Source organism: Passer domesticus, chromosome 2 (genome assembly GCF_036417665.1).
Source record: "Passer domesticus isolate bPasDom1 chromosome 2, bPasDom1.hap1, whole genome shotgun sequence".
NCBI classification, from domain to species: domain Eukaryota; kingdom Metazoa; phylum Chordata; class Aves; order Passeriformes; family Passeridae; genus Passer; species Passer domesticus.
In genome coordinates, this window is record NC_087475.1 from 69153008 (window position 1) to 69167628 (window position 14621).

Consider the following 14621-nt stretch of genomic DNA (forward strand, 5'->3'; position numbering starts at 1 on the left):
TTATTGCTCAATCACTTGAGTAAATACAGTTTATACAAACTGGTATTTAAATATGAAAGCATCCAAAATATCTGTAAGGCAATTACAACAGCACTGTTATGTTTGAACTATGAGGAGCATAATGTGAAAGACACAATTATTCCATCCATCAAGAAACCAAGAGAAAGAGTTCCAGGAACAAGCAGAAAAATGATACAATTTTCAAGCAACTGTTACCTCACAAAAGCTGATGGTGAAATGTAACACGCTTAACCTTAGAATTTATCAATTACACAAATTCAAAATCATACCTTTTGGATTTAGTGCTTGTTCTTGGTCTGTACTCATGAGATTCGTCTTCTATGCCATTCTGCCTTTTATACCAATCAAACAAAGTGCGCAGGATAGAGGGTAGACAATATTCTGAAAGTGAGCTCATTGAGCTTATAACCTGCAGGGAAAATACAATGAATCAACAAATGAAATGCTGTTCAAGTTTTCTCTCCGCCTTAAAAAGAGTACTAATCCAATGGTTCTTTCTTGTTTTCATCCATTTTTTGAGAACTATGGTACAAGCAGTGACTTAATGTTCTGCATTTCCTGTCTTTAAAAGATGTGTGGACATGGCATATAGGAACACGGTTTAGTGTTTAGAGCTGGCAGTGTTGGGTTTGTGGTTGAACTTGATGATATCAAAAGTCTTTTCCAACCTAAATGAATCTATGGTTCTATTAAACACAAACAGAAATGCAACACCAAGTGTATGTTGATAGAGTCGTTATATTGATGCATTTAATGCATTAAAATGCATTAAAATCATGTTTAACATCTTTCAACATGCCAGAAAATCATCTAGTTCTTCAAGCAGGTTATTTTGATTTGTCACACAACTTTGATTTGAGTTCAAACTGATTGCAAAGAAAGAAAAAGTAATGAATAAGAGGTACTGTCTCCAGAGATTACAGATGACTGCTGGACACTCCCCTTGAAACTCCGAATATATTGAGAAACACCACAAGTTCTGCAATAATTTTAATCAATGGATGTATCTTACTCATAGGCTCCCACACCTGAAAACTTAGGAAAAAACCTGAAAACTTCTCTTTTATATATAGGAAAATGTTTAGAGTTTATTGTATCTTTATGGGCTCAAATAAAACATCGTTTAGAATTATTCCTTAAAGGTTACTGATTAAACAGCTCTAGTGACATACTGGATAAGAAGATTACTGCTCACTCAGTATTAACTGTGTCACCAATTACAGAAATGTTAATGAGCATGTTGGCCTGCACTGTGACTTTAACATTCTACTATAGGAAACCATAAACCCCCATTATTATACAAGAGGATAATACATGTATTGCAACTGAATGTTCACAGCTACAGCATTTGTGCACATTCTAAGAAAATAAAAACCAACTATTTAAAATAGGGAAGAAATTAGTGATCTGGAGATTTTTGACCACCTCAAGATCATGCAGGGCTTGATCCTGCGAAGTGCTAAGTATCAGGAGTGAAGAGCTGAAGTGTGTACTACATGCTAAGTACACTGATTATGTAATTAACTGTCAGGTTTATCCACCTGCTTAAACCAGCACATTTCAATGCTTGTGGAAAAACAATAGGGTTTAATGTCTCATGTAACACCAAACTTGTGTGAATGCTGTGACTAAGACAAGAGCAAAATTGGCAGAGCAAGCATTCCCAAAAATTACTATAGCCTTAACTGAGAACTTTTGTGGATCACAGTCTAGATGAGTAACTCTGAATCTCTTTTGTAGTTTTTCAGCCTCAGGATTTAACTAATTCACAGTAACATTGTGGACTAAAGTTAATGAGACAATTTGAGGCGAATTACTCAGGTATTATGGCCTAAAATTAAACATGCTGCATTAGAAAGATATAACAACTGCCCCTGATAAATTAAAAGTTTCCATAAAAGTAGTATTTTAGGAAAACTTTCAATCTAGTCTTTGCAATAGATTTTGTGACCTGGAATATGAAACAAGTTGCTATGGAAGACATCATGAAGCAGCTGCTTGCAGCAGTGACAGGAGGCCTTTCATAAAGAATTACTATAGAACTTCAGGCTCAATTATACCAAAGCCTTCTAGTGTTAAGGCTTCAGATGAATACTCAGAAAAAATCAATCACCTGGTGTCAGGGCAAACCATACACTACCAATTCACTTCTCACCCATTTTTACAAAACTTTTCATGAAGTTAGCACAACACTGCTTGTTAATGATGAAATACAATGAATATGAGTTTCCTAGGGAAGACCAGAAAAGAATCATAAAATCACAGAATGGTTTGGGTTGGAAGGGACCTTAAAGGTCATCTAGTTCCAACCTGCCTAACATTGGCAGGGACACCTTCCACTAGACCAGGCTGATCAAAGCCTCAACCAAGCTGGCTTTGAATATCTAGGGATGGGGCATCTACAGCTTCTCTGGACAATCTGCTCCAGCCCCACAGTAAAAAAATAGCCTCCTCTAGTTACTAAATATTTACTCTCTTTTAGTTTAAAACCCTTAGCCTTTGTCATATGTTACAGTCCATACTAAAAAGTCTGTCCTCAAATAGACCTAAATATCTTTTCAGAAATGGCAGTAGCTGGCTATAAATGAAAAGTTGTTTCAATCAGGTCTTTCTTCATGTTTGCTGATATACTTATCACAGCTGTTCTCTAAATCCCACCTAAACAATTTCACCAGAAAAAATCAAAGTGATTCCTGTTAAATCTTCCCATGCCATACTTTCTCTGCTGAATTTACAGTGTCTGTCTTCATTTGGGATAAAAGGTCAATATAGCTTTTTATATTTTCTTTTTTTTTCTTTTTTTTTTTTTTAAATCTTTCTGTCATTGCACTTTTAAGACAGGAAGGAAGGGTGGACTGGGAAAAGACCTGGCTCTCAGGGAACAGGAAGGGAGGGAAGTCTAGCCAGCATGCCGGTTACTCAACCCTTTCATTTACTGGAAGTAAGTCCAGGAGTGAGATGAATTCTAGCTCTGTGCTGCTCGTGAAAGGGAGTGCACAGATGTACAAATATGTCCTTGTTGGACAAATGATCATATTCTTCCATCATAAATGAACTACCTACTGTATAGCTTAAGGATAAGAAAGCTGCACAAGCAGGGAGCTGTTCAAAACCTGTGTTCACAGAGCATTAAATATACTTTATGTAAATGTTTAATATTTATTTTGGAGTAAAATACAAGAGTAAATTTAATGAAATTCTGCTCAGACAGCTCACTATAATTTATATACTTTCATAAAAGTTTTGATATATTATCAAAATTCAAATATATGAAATGTTTCCACTAACAGAAAATTGATATGATTACCTTTTTTATTTCACTAATGAATTTATATGTGCTCTAACACCAAATATATTCAAAACTGCACCCAATTTCCAACAGTATCATTAACTTTTTGGTCCCGCATTCTTTTTCACGTGTATCAATATATATGCTGAATGGGCATTTTATGGCCATTTTAATAAAGCAGAATTGTAGTACTTCATTTTTGCAGTCTTGGTTTATTTCTTGTGACTCTATTTTCTGCAGAGTGTCTGCATATTTTATCTTCAAATTGTTGTGCAGATTCAAAATAATGGACATGCCCAAGTAAAGTTTTACACTTGCTATCAACACTGCTGAATGCATTTGTGATTTCATTCAAATCTTTGTTCTAAGCTTTTTTGTGGACCGTGCTGTGAAGTTAAATCCCCCTGGAAATGGTTAAAACTGATAACTATTCAAATTGAACTCACTAGTTTTCGTTAATGGCCTTGGCTTTGTGAGGCAAAAGAAAGCAGAACTTTTTAGTACCATAATTTTGTGGATGGGTAATTTCAGCTAGTATGCTTAAACACTACGGATGTTTATAGCTTATTTTACTGCCAGCATAACAGTTTACATGAAAACCCATTTATTTTTAGTGGACAGCAAATTCAGTTCTGAAGGTGTTACCTTTAATTTTGCCTTCAGATGTACTTCTTTACACACCGCTTGAACCCTATCTCTGACCAGGAGCCAAAGGTTATTTTATGACCCCATGACCACCATTTCTTATACTTTCCCTACCCTGTGCCTTTTTCTGGTGATGAAGGACAATGTGTAAAACTCAGGGAAAGGGAAAACACAAAAGCGGCCAGCTGCAGTGCTGCTTCAATGACAATGATATCACTATTCACTAACTACATCTAAAAATAATATTGGATAGAAATAATTATCAGCACATCATTAATCATGTTAAGGCTGTTATGAAAAAGGACACTTTATCACAGTATGCTGCTTAGTGCCTTATTTATTTATTGCATTTTCCACTTTTTTATTATTGTTATTATTTATTTTAGTCTCCTTTTTTTACCGTGGCTAATTTTTTTTTGGTTTCCTTTCCTTAAAGTATATAAAAGATTAAATGTTTTCGCTTTCCAATCTGTAGTCTCCAATGCAGTGCACTTCAAAGAAGACAGCAGTAAAACTGTAAGAATAAGCTTTTGTGCAGTTTATGCTGAAACTTCTGAAACAGGCTCCTCCGACAGATAGCTTCATATGAAAACTAAGCCTTCCTGTTAAATTTTCACTTCCATGGCCAAAACATTACATTCATTTTGTATTTTTATATGGAAAACAGTCTGTAGCTCAGTCCAAGATTACACAGTGCCCTTCTTCTGCCTCCAGGCCTCCAGTGTTGTCAGTTCATGGAACATTTATACACTGTGGTAAGAACAAACGATACATTAGTAGAGGCTGAGAAAAGGGTAATAAAAATGTTTCCTTAGGTGAGGATCACCCTCTTGGAGAATTATGGGTTTTTGCTAGCTTTTGATCTTTTCATGTACTGCAACTTTATGGTTTCCTGTAATAGGAAGTTTAAGTCATAGTTCACGAGTACAATGTTTAATAACATTTCTGTAACTGAGGACACAGAGCATGCTAATGCTGGAGCTGTAATGCTCTTTGCCAATAGCCAACTAGAGTTGCCTAATCAAGGACTTTCAAAACATGATTTTAAATATGCTATGAAAAAAACCTACATAATTTCCTGCATATATTTTCTTTATACACATGCACACCTAGAAAGGACAACACAGTCAGTGTAAGGAATGCAGTTTGTTAGCCAGTGGTGAGACATTCGGCAAGTCGGGATAAGTATCATCATTTCATACATTGCTCAAGATCCTATTATTTTTTCAAGGAGGGTGATGCAATTGGCAGCCAGACAAGCTGTCTGCCTAAGAGGAGGCACTGACTACACCTTTGTGGAGAGAAACAGCCCTGGCCCAGTCAGGTTTCCAGACGTTGGATCCATCACCACCATCATGACCAATGCTCCTAAAATGGTCTAAGAATGGGCAGAAAAAAAGTGCTGGTTCTCAGGGAGCCAGAGATAGAACTATTCAGGGGTAAGCAATGCTTTCATAGACATCTCAAATGGTTTGCGGGTTTCAGTGTTAAACTTGATGCTGATTACTTTGGGTAGCCAAGGTGCCATTCTGCTCATTGTTAAGTTACTTCTTGGGATGGTTTTTTTTCCCACCTCTGAAGCTGACTTGCAAAAAAGCAAGTTTTAAATCAGGTAATGCCTTATTTTTGCTGCTTTTGCTGAGCTCAGTCTTCTAATGGTAAATTAGTTACTTTAAAGTAACTAGTGACCTACTCACTTCAGCATTACTTATCAATTTCACTTAAACTGAATAGAGATAATTTTGATCATGTCAAAAGAAAGAAAATTAGATTCCTTTGACTGTCTGTCACTTATATGCCCTAAAACTGAAAGTAAAATACATTAGACACTTCTTGAAGAAGTTTGTTTGTGGGGATTCTCCATCGTTCCCCCCTACATTTCTGTAGTAAAAATATCAGGAATGTCATGGCTGGCATTTTTTGGTTTTTTTTTTCTAAATGACTTTATGGGTTTCAGAAATAAACACGAAAACTTTCTGCACCCTAACTGGACAAGGGAAGTAAGGGATTACCAACCTGGTCTTCCCTCATCCCATAAACGCTTTAAATACTTGAGTTAACTTCAAAAATAAAGTTTAAGTGTGGTTTCACTTAAAAGCACATGCCTTCTTACTTGGGTTGTCATACCATGTCAGATCAAGATCTTCAGAACTTCCCAGGCAGACCACACCTTCATTTTATTACCCATACTTTCATGACAACTTTATAATACTATCATCTGCAAAACACCTTATAATGCAATGTACTCCCATAACCTAGTGAGTGAAACATGCCAGGTAAAGAAAGACTTTTTGCTTGTCTTCCTGTCTCTAGCTCAGTTTTATCAAATCTGTATTGTGCACTATAAAATTTTGAATGCAAACTCTCTGAATATAATTAAAACTATTCTATGATTGTATGGATTTAGCCAAACTAAAATAATTTTGGTAAGTATGAACCATGTTCTTGAAAATGGGCTCGTAAGCCAGGTTCAGGTCCCATCTGCTGATCACAGGCCTGCATCAATCCCACGAGCACCAGAACATCTCAAAATGAAAATGCTATTTAAGTGAAAAACAATGTGAAATCTGAAAAGGGAAACATTGCCAGCAACCCGGCCTGAGGTTGACAAATTCTGAAAACTTCAGCTTAATTAGTTTGTTTTAAAAATTTCAAGCACCTGAAAGCAGTGACAAGACATCTAAGTCAATCTCACCACTGTACTTTTCTACCAACTCTGCACATTGCTAGGATTTCAGATATCTGGATACAAAGATATATGAATGACATATATAATAAAATTCACCTTGGTGTTTGATCTGCATCTGGTTTTTTTTTGTTTGTTTTTTTTTCTCCCTGCATTCAGAGTAAATTGCTACAGCAGTAAACACACAGTTGTTTCACTCTAGGAAGCTTTTGCTATTCTCATTAAATGATCTTGACTTAATTACTCAATTTTCCAATTTTAGCAATTACTAGGAGAAGTATCAGTCTTCCAATTCTTCCTTTTAAAGGGCCTAAACCAAAAATTTCCTAAACCATAAACATTTAATTAAATCATGGCCACCCTTTATGAGTTTGCTTAATATACTGCAGGAACAGTATCACAAGGTTTGCATCTGGATGGCTTAATTTGATTTACTTTCCCAGTTGAGTGTAACATTCTTCCCACAGGAAGGAAAAGAATATGTATATAAAATTAATCCTGACAATTGAACTTATACCTAATTTTAAACACAACAGGTTGGCTCAGCCTATTTGAAGGGCAACACACATGTAAGTCATGCTGAGTCACAGCTACTGAGGCAAACCAGACTGCTGAGACTGATGGCAACAACCATGATTCTACAGGCCCTCATATAAAACTATAAAACAAACCTCATAAAAGAAAGATTGGGAGCCACACATCTGTTTCAAAAACCACACAATTTGAAAAGATACAAATTTTGCTTCAAGATCCCCATCAGGGGAAACAGACAAGAAACAATATATGTGTCTAATACGCTATAAAAGGAACAAGCTCTATGGCAAAATATTGACCTGGGAAACAAAGGAAAAATTCTCCCACTTTATATCCAAGAATGGTTAGGCAAGTACTTATCATTATACCCAAAGAACATAAAGAAATTTTACTTTTGCAGTATGCAACAACAGTAAAAGGACTCTAGAAAGCCTTTCAATGCACTCCTCTTTTAGCCTGAGGAATGGAAATAATGTAATTGCAAGTGTCTTACTTGATCAAACTGGGGATCTTCTCCTCGTTGCAGAGATTTGGTCAGTGGCTTCTCCTGAAAGAAAATATATTAAATATGCATTACTTAAGATCAATACTATCATATTCTACTATTATTTTTCTGTTCGATTTTTTACTCACATTATGTGCCTCCTGATCTGATCCTGGAAATACCAGGACAGTTGCTGTATATGCAAAGCAGACCTCTGCATATGTATCAGCCAACACTGACAGACTGTCTTAGTCTGTCTTAGAGTGATTTTAGTGTCTTTTCATGAAAGAGAAGGATTGGCCATTCATTACATCAGAGTTTGTGCTCACACCAATGATAAATCCTTACAACATCCTAAAAAGCACCTAGTGTTTCCTCTAATACATATCTGAGGGGCTCTATTTAGGAGAAAAGGAGAGTCAGAGGTGACCTTATCACTCTCCAAAACTTCCTGGAAGGTGGTTTTAGTCAGGTGGGGGTTGGTCTCTTTCAGCAGGCAGTGACAGAACCAGAGGACACAGTGTCAAGCTGCACCAAGGGAAATACAGGTTGGATATTAGGAAAAAAATTTATATGGAAAGATGATAAATTACTGGAATGGTCTGCCCGGGGACGTGGTAGAGTCAACATCCCTGAATGTGTTTAAAAAAAGACTGGATACGGCACTTGGTGCCATGGTTTAGTTGAGGTGTTAGGGCATGGGTTAGACTTGATGATCTTGAAGGTCTCTTCCAACCTTGTGATTCTGTGATTCTGTTACATGATGTACCTTCTTGTTATAAAACTACAGGCAATACAAACATGTCCTAAGATATAATGCATCACGCAGGGCATGCTGAAAGAAAGGTGGTCTTAGAAGAATCAAAGACCATACAGTTAATTTTTAAGGAAGACAATCGTGGGGGAAATTATTACTCAAAGAATTTTAGAAGATATTTTTTGAATAGAAGCAAATTTTCAGGTCATATTCTCAGAGTAACTGGAAAAGCCAAGGAGAACTGTCCAACTCAGAGAAACCATGTGTGAACACCCATTCACCTGCATAGCTTCTTTGTCAAGCAGGCTGAAGTACTGAGACATGGGAAAGTACACAGGCCAATATTCTAGATGCATGCAACAGTATACAAAACATGAATCTCCTACGCCACAATGAAAATAAACAACATGAGGGCAGATGACATTCTGAAAAACACATCACTTGTCACCATCACAATTCTGCTGTGAATTACACTACTGTTTCTGGTGCCTGCAATGTGCCAGTGCCTTATTCTTCTATAAATCATGACTCTTTCTTCTCCTACAGCTGCAAGACTGGGACTCTCCCACCAGCTCAGAATGAGATTTTGTGTTCAGCTTTCAACAAACTATTACAATCATCAGCATCTGTTAATGTAGCAGGCAAAATACCATCCCTGCCAGGGGATATTAGAATAAAATAAAGAAATCTGTAAAGCTGATGAGATAAGGAAATGGAGAGACTTGAGTTGGACCAAAGATTTCTATTATTTCATGTTTTTTTTCAGAAGCAAATGTTGCCTGGTATAATCTGCTGACTGATTTTGAAATTAATTATGCTGATCCACTTGTAATGCCAGCTGGCAAGGAGGCCAACTGTGGGGTGACTGCAGTATCCCCTGACTACCTAGCAAAAACAAAAACCAACAAAATGTTTTCTACTGAGTCACTGATTTACCCAGAACAGCCATGAGTATTTTTCATTGTTTTCTCCAATATCTAAAGTGACTTCTCCAGGTTACATTATGGGCATAACAGCTACTAATTACAACTTTATGACAGATTATTGGTGATGAACATCTGCAGAAAAAAACCTTGTAATCCTGAGAAAAACACAGGATACCACCCCACCCACAGTCCTCCTCCTCAATCAGTAAGTCGGTGTTACCCTGCCTAGTTGTGTCTCACAGGAGGACAATGCTTCTTTTGTCTATTGCTGCTCACTGAAAAGGACAGCAGATAAACTTTCAAAAGTAGTGTTCAACTTATTTGAAAGGAAGAGGATTCTTAAGTTTTCATGGGTCCTGGACAAATCAACACATTAAGAATTACTGCCATTTAGGGAAAAAAAAAATCAACACCCCCTTTTTTTGTCTTTTTAATAATGAAATTTCTGATTCTGTTACAGAAGACTTGTGTTACCACAGAGAAATGTTTTAACATCTGTTGCAACTAAAAGGGTTTCAGCATGCAGAAGCTTTGTGTTTCCATGACGAACACTGCAGTACCCGGCTTTCAGAGAACAGAGTTTCAGGCAGAAATGAGGTGTGGGATTCCTCATCACATGCTGTCTGTAAAGGGAACACAATTAAACAAAAAAACCCATACTCTGGGAACCCCAGCCAGGAATTGCAATCCTGAAAATGTCCTCATCACCTGTAACCTATATGGGGAAGCACATACACTTCTTCCCAGATCCTTTAGGTTCTGATGATGACATTCCCCAGGGGATGCACCCCTGAGCTAAAGAAGATGCCTCCATTTGACAGTGCAATACAAGCCATCACACACCCTCCTGCAGGCGCTACATCAGCGCTTCCCCAGCCATGGTGCACTGACCTAAAGAAGCCGTTCACAGGCCATGCAGCAGCCTTGGTCACAGCAGAAGGCAGGTGGGATGGAGAATGGCCAAAAGCCAGGAAGGCTTCTGCTGCCATAACTTCTATATGCCTCCAGTTTAGGGCTTCAGTTGAGGCCTTTTTTCTCCTTTCATCACATCCTGCACCTACGGCTGTTCCCGCTGTTCCCTTCCCCTCACTCTCTTGCCAGGCAGCAGCTGCTGCAGCTGTCTCTGCCTCTTCATCATGCCCCTGTTTGGGCTGCTGCTGCTGCTGCTTCTTCCTTGACTCTTTCCAAGGACAGTTCTGCCACTTCTGCTGCCTGCAGCCAATGTGTCAGGACCCAACCTGATCCCGTGGAGACAAGAGTCTTTGCACACACCCTCCCAGTTCTGGGAGTGGGGTGCCCACACCAGAGCCACTCATTGTACCCCTGCAGCGAATGGCAACAGCCATATAATATTGTATGTGGGGTTTGGAGGTTTGAGACAACTCAGCGTAGAATTATTACTACTTATTACTAATGCTGAGTGCTGAATAGATAAAGAACTGAAGGAAGATGAAAGGCCAGATAGAAATGTGTTTGGGGTTTTGTTGTCTAAGCACTCCTAAAACATAAAAACATGAATATATTCATGATTAGAGTAACAACTGACCATGTCAGAGAGACATTACTGAGTAAATTCAAAGGCAACTCAATTATATGCAGGTACTTCAAGTGTCCTTTGAAAACAGTAATTTTTCTTTATGCAACAGATAATTTCTTTTCATCTACTTGCCTATTCTATTTGCTTAGTTCTAATATCCTTACATATCTCACCATTTCATTTTATGCAGTATTTTCAACTTGCTATGGCAGTTACTATATAAAATAGATTTGTACTCATGGTAGGTGTCTTCACTGCATACTGCATGTTCAGGACTTGCAAAGAAAGGTTAAAATGCATAATAATATGAAACTGCCTCTAGGCAATGGATTCTATAGTAGTCTATTTAACCTGGAGATACACTTAATTAGTTTTCAAAAAATCCTAAAACTGTTTTCTAGCCTTATGGTACAATTTTACTTCAATTCATTTTCTTCCTCACCCAACTCAGGAAGCTGACTTATTTGAGTCTCTGTCGATATACTACATTCTACAAAAATGTCCTCCAAATCATATATGAATAACTCGTCTGAATTTGGAGCCAAAGCCTACAACAACAAAATATGAATAAAGAAAGTTTTGATTAATATGGAAGGGCCATAACTTACTAAACTATCAAAAACCACCAGAAAATTTCAAAGGAATGGATTCTCAATAGTAACATTTCAACTTTTAATCACTAAACTAAACATCCTTTTTACTTGTTTGAAGTGTTGCCTTCAATTGCATACTCTGTATTTATTCACGCTGGTAACTCCCATGATATAAACATGTTAGAGATAAGTAGTAAAGGCAATTTAATATTTGAAACCATTGTTTCTCAATAAAAACAGCTAAATGTTTTGTGTCACCAATGCCTACAAAACAAAATGCTCAACTAAAACTTAACTTCCTTCCTCTCTCTCATTGCTCTTGGGAAAATATAAATCAAATCCAAAAAAACCAGAATATGTTAAATATGAAATGGAAAATGCATATTTTATAATATTTGCATGCATCAACTAAATATAATATTTAAAAATTACCTAAAAAACAACATATCATCCAAGCTCTCTATTCACACAGGCACAGTAAACATTTCTCCAAAGACTGTCAGTGACTTTTAATGGTTAATATATTAAGGCTTTTTCAGGGCTGCTACACAAATATAATTGGGTAAATTTACACAGGAATAGCCACCTGTCACAGAACTGAGTGTTCAGGGAAACATAAAAACAAAAGGATGTTGTAGTGCCTATTAAGCTTCACTATGTCACCATGTTATAATGACATATAATGCCCCTTAAAGCTATTTCTAATCTCAGCAACCATTAGGCCTGTTTTTCCTACCCAACTGTGACAGGCTACTGTGTTACTGATTGAGATAAAACCCCTTTTTTTTTCTTCCTAAAAGCATGGTGAAAGGATATTTTTACACAAATTTCAACTTTTGCACTGCACACTAAAAAGCAGACACACTCTACTGAGTGCTCCTCTGGGGTGGAAGGAGTAGACACAGAACACATTCAACCACTACAGCTACAATATATGTAAAATACATGTAAGCACAATTTTAAGAGCCCAAAAATCCCCAAGTGTGATTCTTTCTTATGTTGAATCAGCCCATCAGACCCCTCTTCCCCAAATGAACATCTCTGTCTTATATACTTTTCAGTAGGAAAGAGAACTGGTGTTTGTAGGAAAAGGTCTGCTCCCAAACATGCCTTTTTTTTTTCCGCCTTGATTATTTTGTACATACAAAACCAGGAAAAGGCATCACTGTCAGTCCTGTACTCATGTGATGGGTAACCCATGTCCTCCATTCCAGCTGCGTGCTCCTGCTTTCTCCCTCCCAGAATGGATCTGTGCTGATCCTGCACTGAGCAGGTCCATGAAGCTGAACTTGTGAGTATTTATTTCTGTTGGGCCTTTTCAAAATTGGATATGGAACAGTCTGTGGCCACACAAAAAAGAGCTCTGGTATAGAAAATAGCTCCGAACTTCTCAGGAAGTGATTTTGGTCACTTATATATCTTTTTACTATTTGGGAAGCCTCACCACCACCCCAAGGAGTCTAATTAATTTATACCTAAGCAACTGAGAGAGCCAAGCTTTTTGACTAAAAAGGATAATCTATTTACTCTGATAGTCTCCCAACTGTCTCCCACCTGCAATTTCAATGAAACAGGCAAATTAGTGTCTTGTTTTCATTAACCATTCTTTGCAAGTCAGCAGGTCCTCATATATAAACACATAAATTGCCTGTTCAGGGGATGACAACAGAATCTTTGACTTCTCTTAGCATCAATTAGCTGCTAGACACTTCTTTTAAGAAACTGTCAGTGACCATGGTACACAGAGAGTAAAATAAAGGAGATTTCCCTCATTAAGCTTTGAAATTCTAAGCGTACAGCAACTGGAAATTCTAAAGGCAAACATAATAAAGAAGATACAATAATACAGCTTCAAGAAAACACCACAACTTTGCATAAGACAAATTTACAGATACACAAAATTTTAACAAAACTGTAATGGTCTTCATTTAACTGCTGAAAATTGAGTAAAAAAGCAATACTAATTGTGGTACTTCATATGGTGGAAATAAGCATATTTCACGTGGCCATGAAATATATTTAAAAATATGCTACATCTCAAAAAAAAATTACTTTACAAGATCAAGTCAAAAACCTACTTGTCATTACAGTCATTACAGCACAGAAATAATGAAAGGTGTATGTTTAGAAGACAAGCTCAGTATTACTGAGCCTATTCTTTCTTCATGTAATTGCTTTGGGGTTTTTTTGTAATAGCTCTTCTGTTTTGCTCATGTGGAAAAGGATGTGCCTGTACTGCTGAATATAAAAATTCAGGAAAACATCAGTTCAGCTTCAAATACAGGTTTTCACTCCCTAGCTTTGACTCTTTGGCATAGTCATGCACTGTTCTCATTTGATGATAGACTATGTCATCACATCAGGTATTGCAGGCTCATTTTTGTCTGATTACCACATTCTCTGCAAAAGGCATCTTTTACCTAGGCTGTCTACCAAGAAAACTAAAGCATGGACACACAGATTTTGGTCATGTGAATGTTTAGTCTGAAGTAACTAATATGTCAGAAAAAAATGGCCATACAGGTTAAAAAATACCAAATTGATTTTCATAAATGATACTCTACAGAAGTAAATTTCAAGCATCTTGAATAAAGAAGCAAACCCCCTGAACTAGAGATTGCTATTTGATGCAAAGTACAAAAATTAGCACTGCTACTTTCCCAAGATAACACAGAATGTAAAAATAAAAAGCAATTCCCAACAAACAAAACCTATTTTCTTTCACTAGCCTTTAGCAAGCAACTGAAGAACTCTACCATTCTTATCTGAACAGTATAAAAATTACCAAATATTCCCTCAACTCAGTGTTGACGATAAACAGTTGCAAACTTTACACAAAAGTTAAATGCTGTTACAGATATACAGGTAACAGCAAAAAATCCCCCAGAAAACGAAACCAAACCAAACCTAGCAAAAAACCCCAACAAACAAATAAAACAACCCCAAAAAACAACAACCCAAACAAAAAAAAAATCACCAACAAATCTATACAACAAACCTACTACTCTCAGCATTTTTATTTCCCATTGCAAAGTAAGACACTTTATCGTAGGCAGGAAGTAAAAATTTATTTTACTTTTTTACATATTTACTTTCACTTTTTTACATATTTTAAGCCCATAAAAGCTGATAACTACTAGTAGACCAGC

At 36.9% G+C, this 14621-nt stretch overlaps 1 protein-coding gene across 8 annotated transcripts in view; it reads right to left on the reverse strand.

Moving 5' to 3' along the window:
- Positions 1 to 14621, reverse strand: part of FRY (FRY microtubule binding protein) — a 223469-nt gene that overhangs the window by 105287 nt on the left and 103561 nt on the right. For all 8 annotated transcript variants that reach the window (XM_064409057.1, XM_064409056.1, XM_064409051.1 and 5 more), the window contains 2 exons: positions 7669 to 7722; positions 291 to 430 (listed from right to left, as the gene is read on the reverse strand). In XM_064409057.1, coding sequence (XP_064265127.1) covers positions 291 to 430; positions 7669 to 7722 — 194 coding nt within the window. The remainder of the gene's footprint in view (positions 1 to 290; positions 431 to 7668; positions 7723 to 14621) is intronic.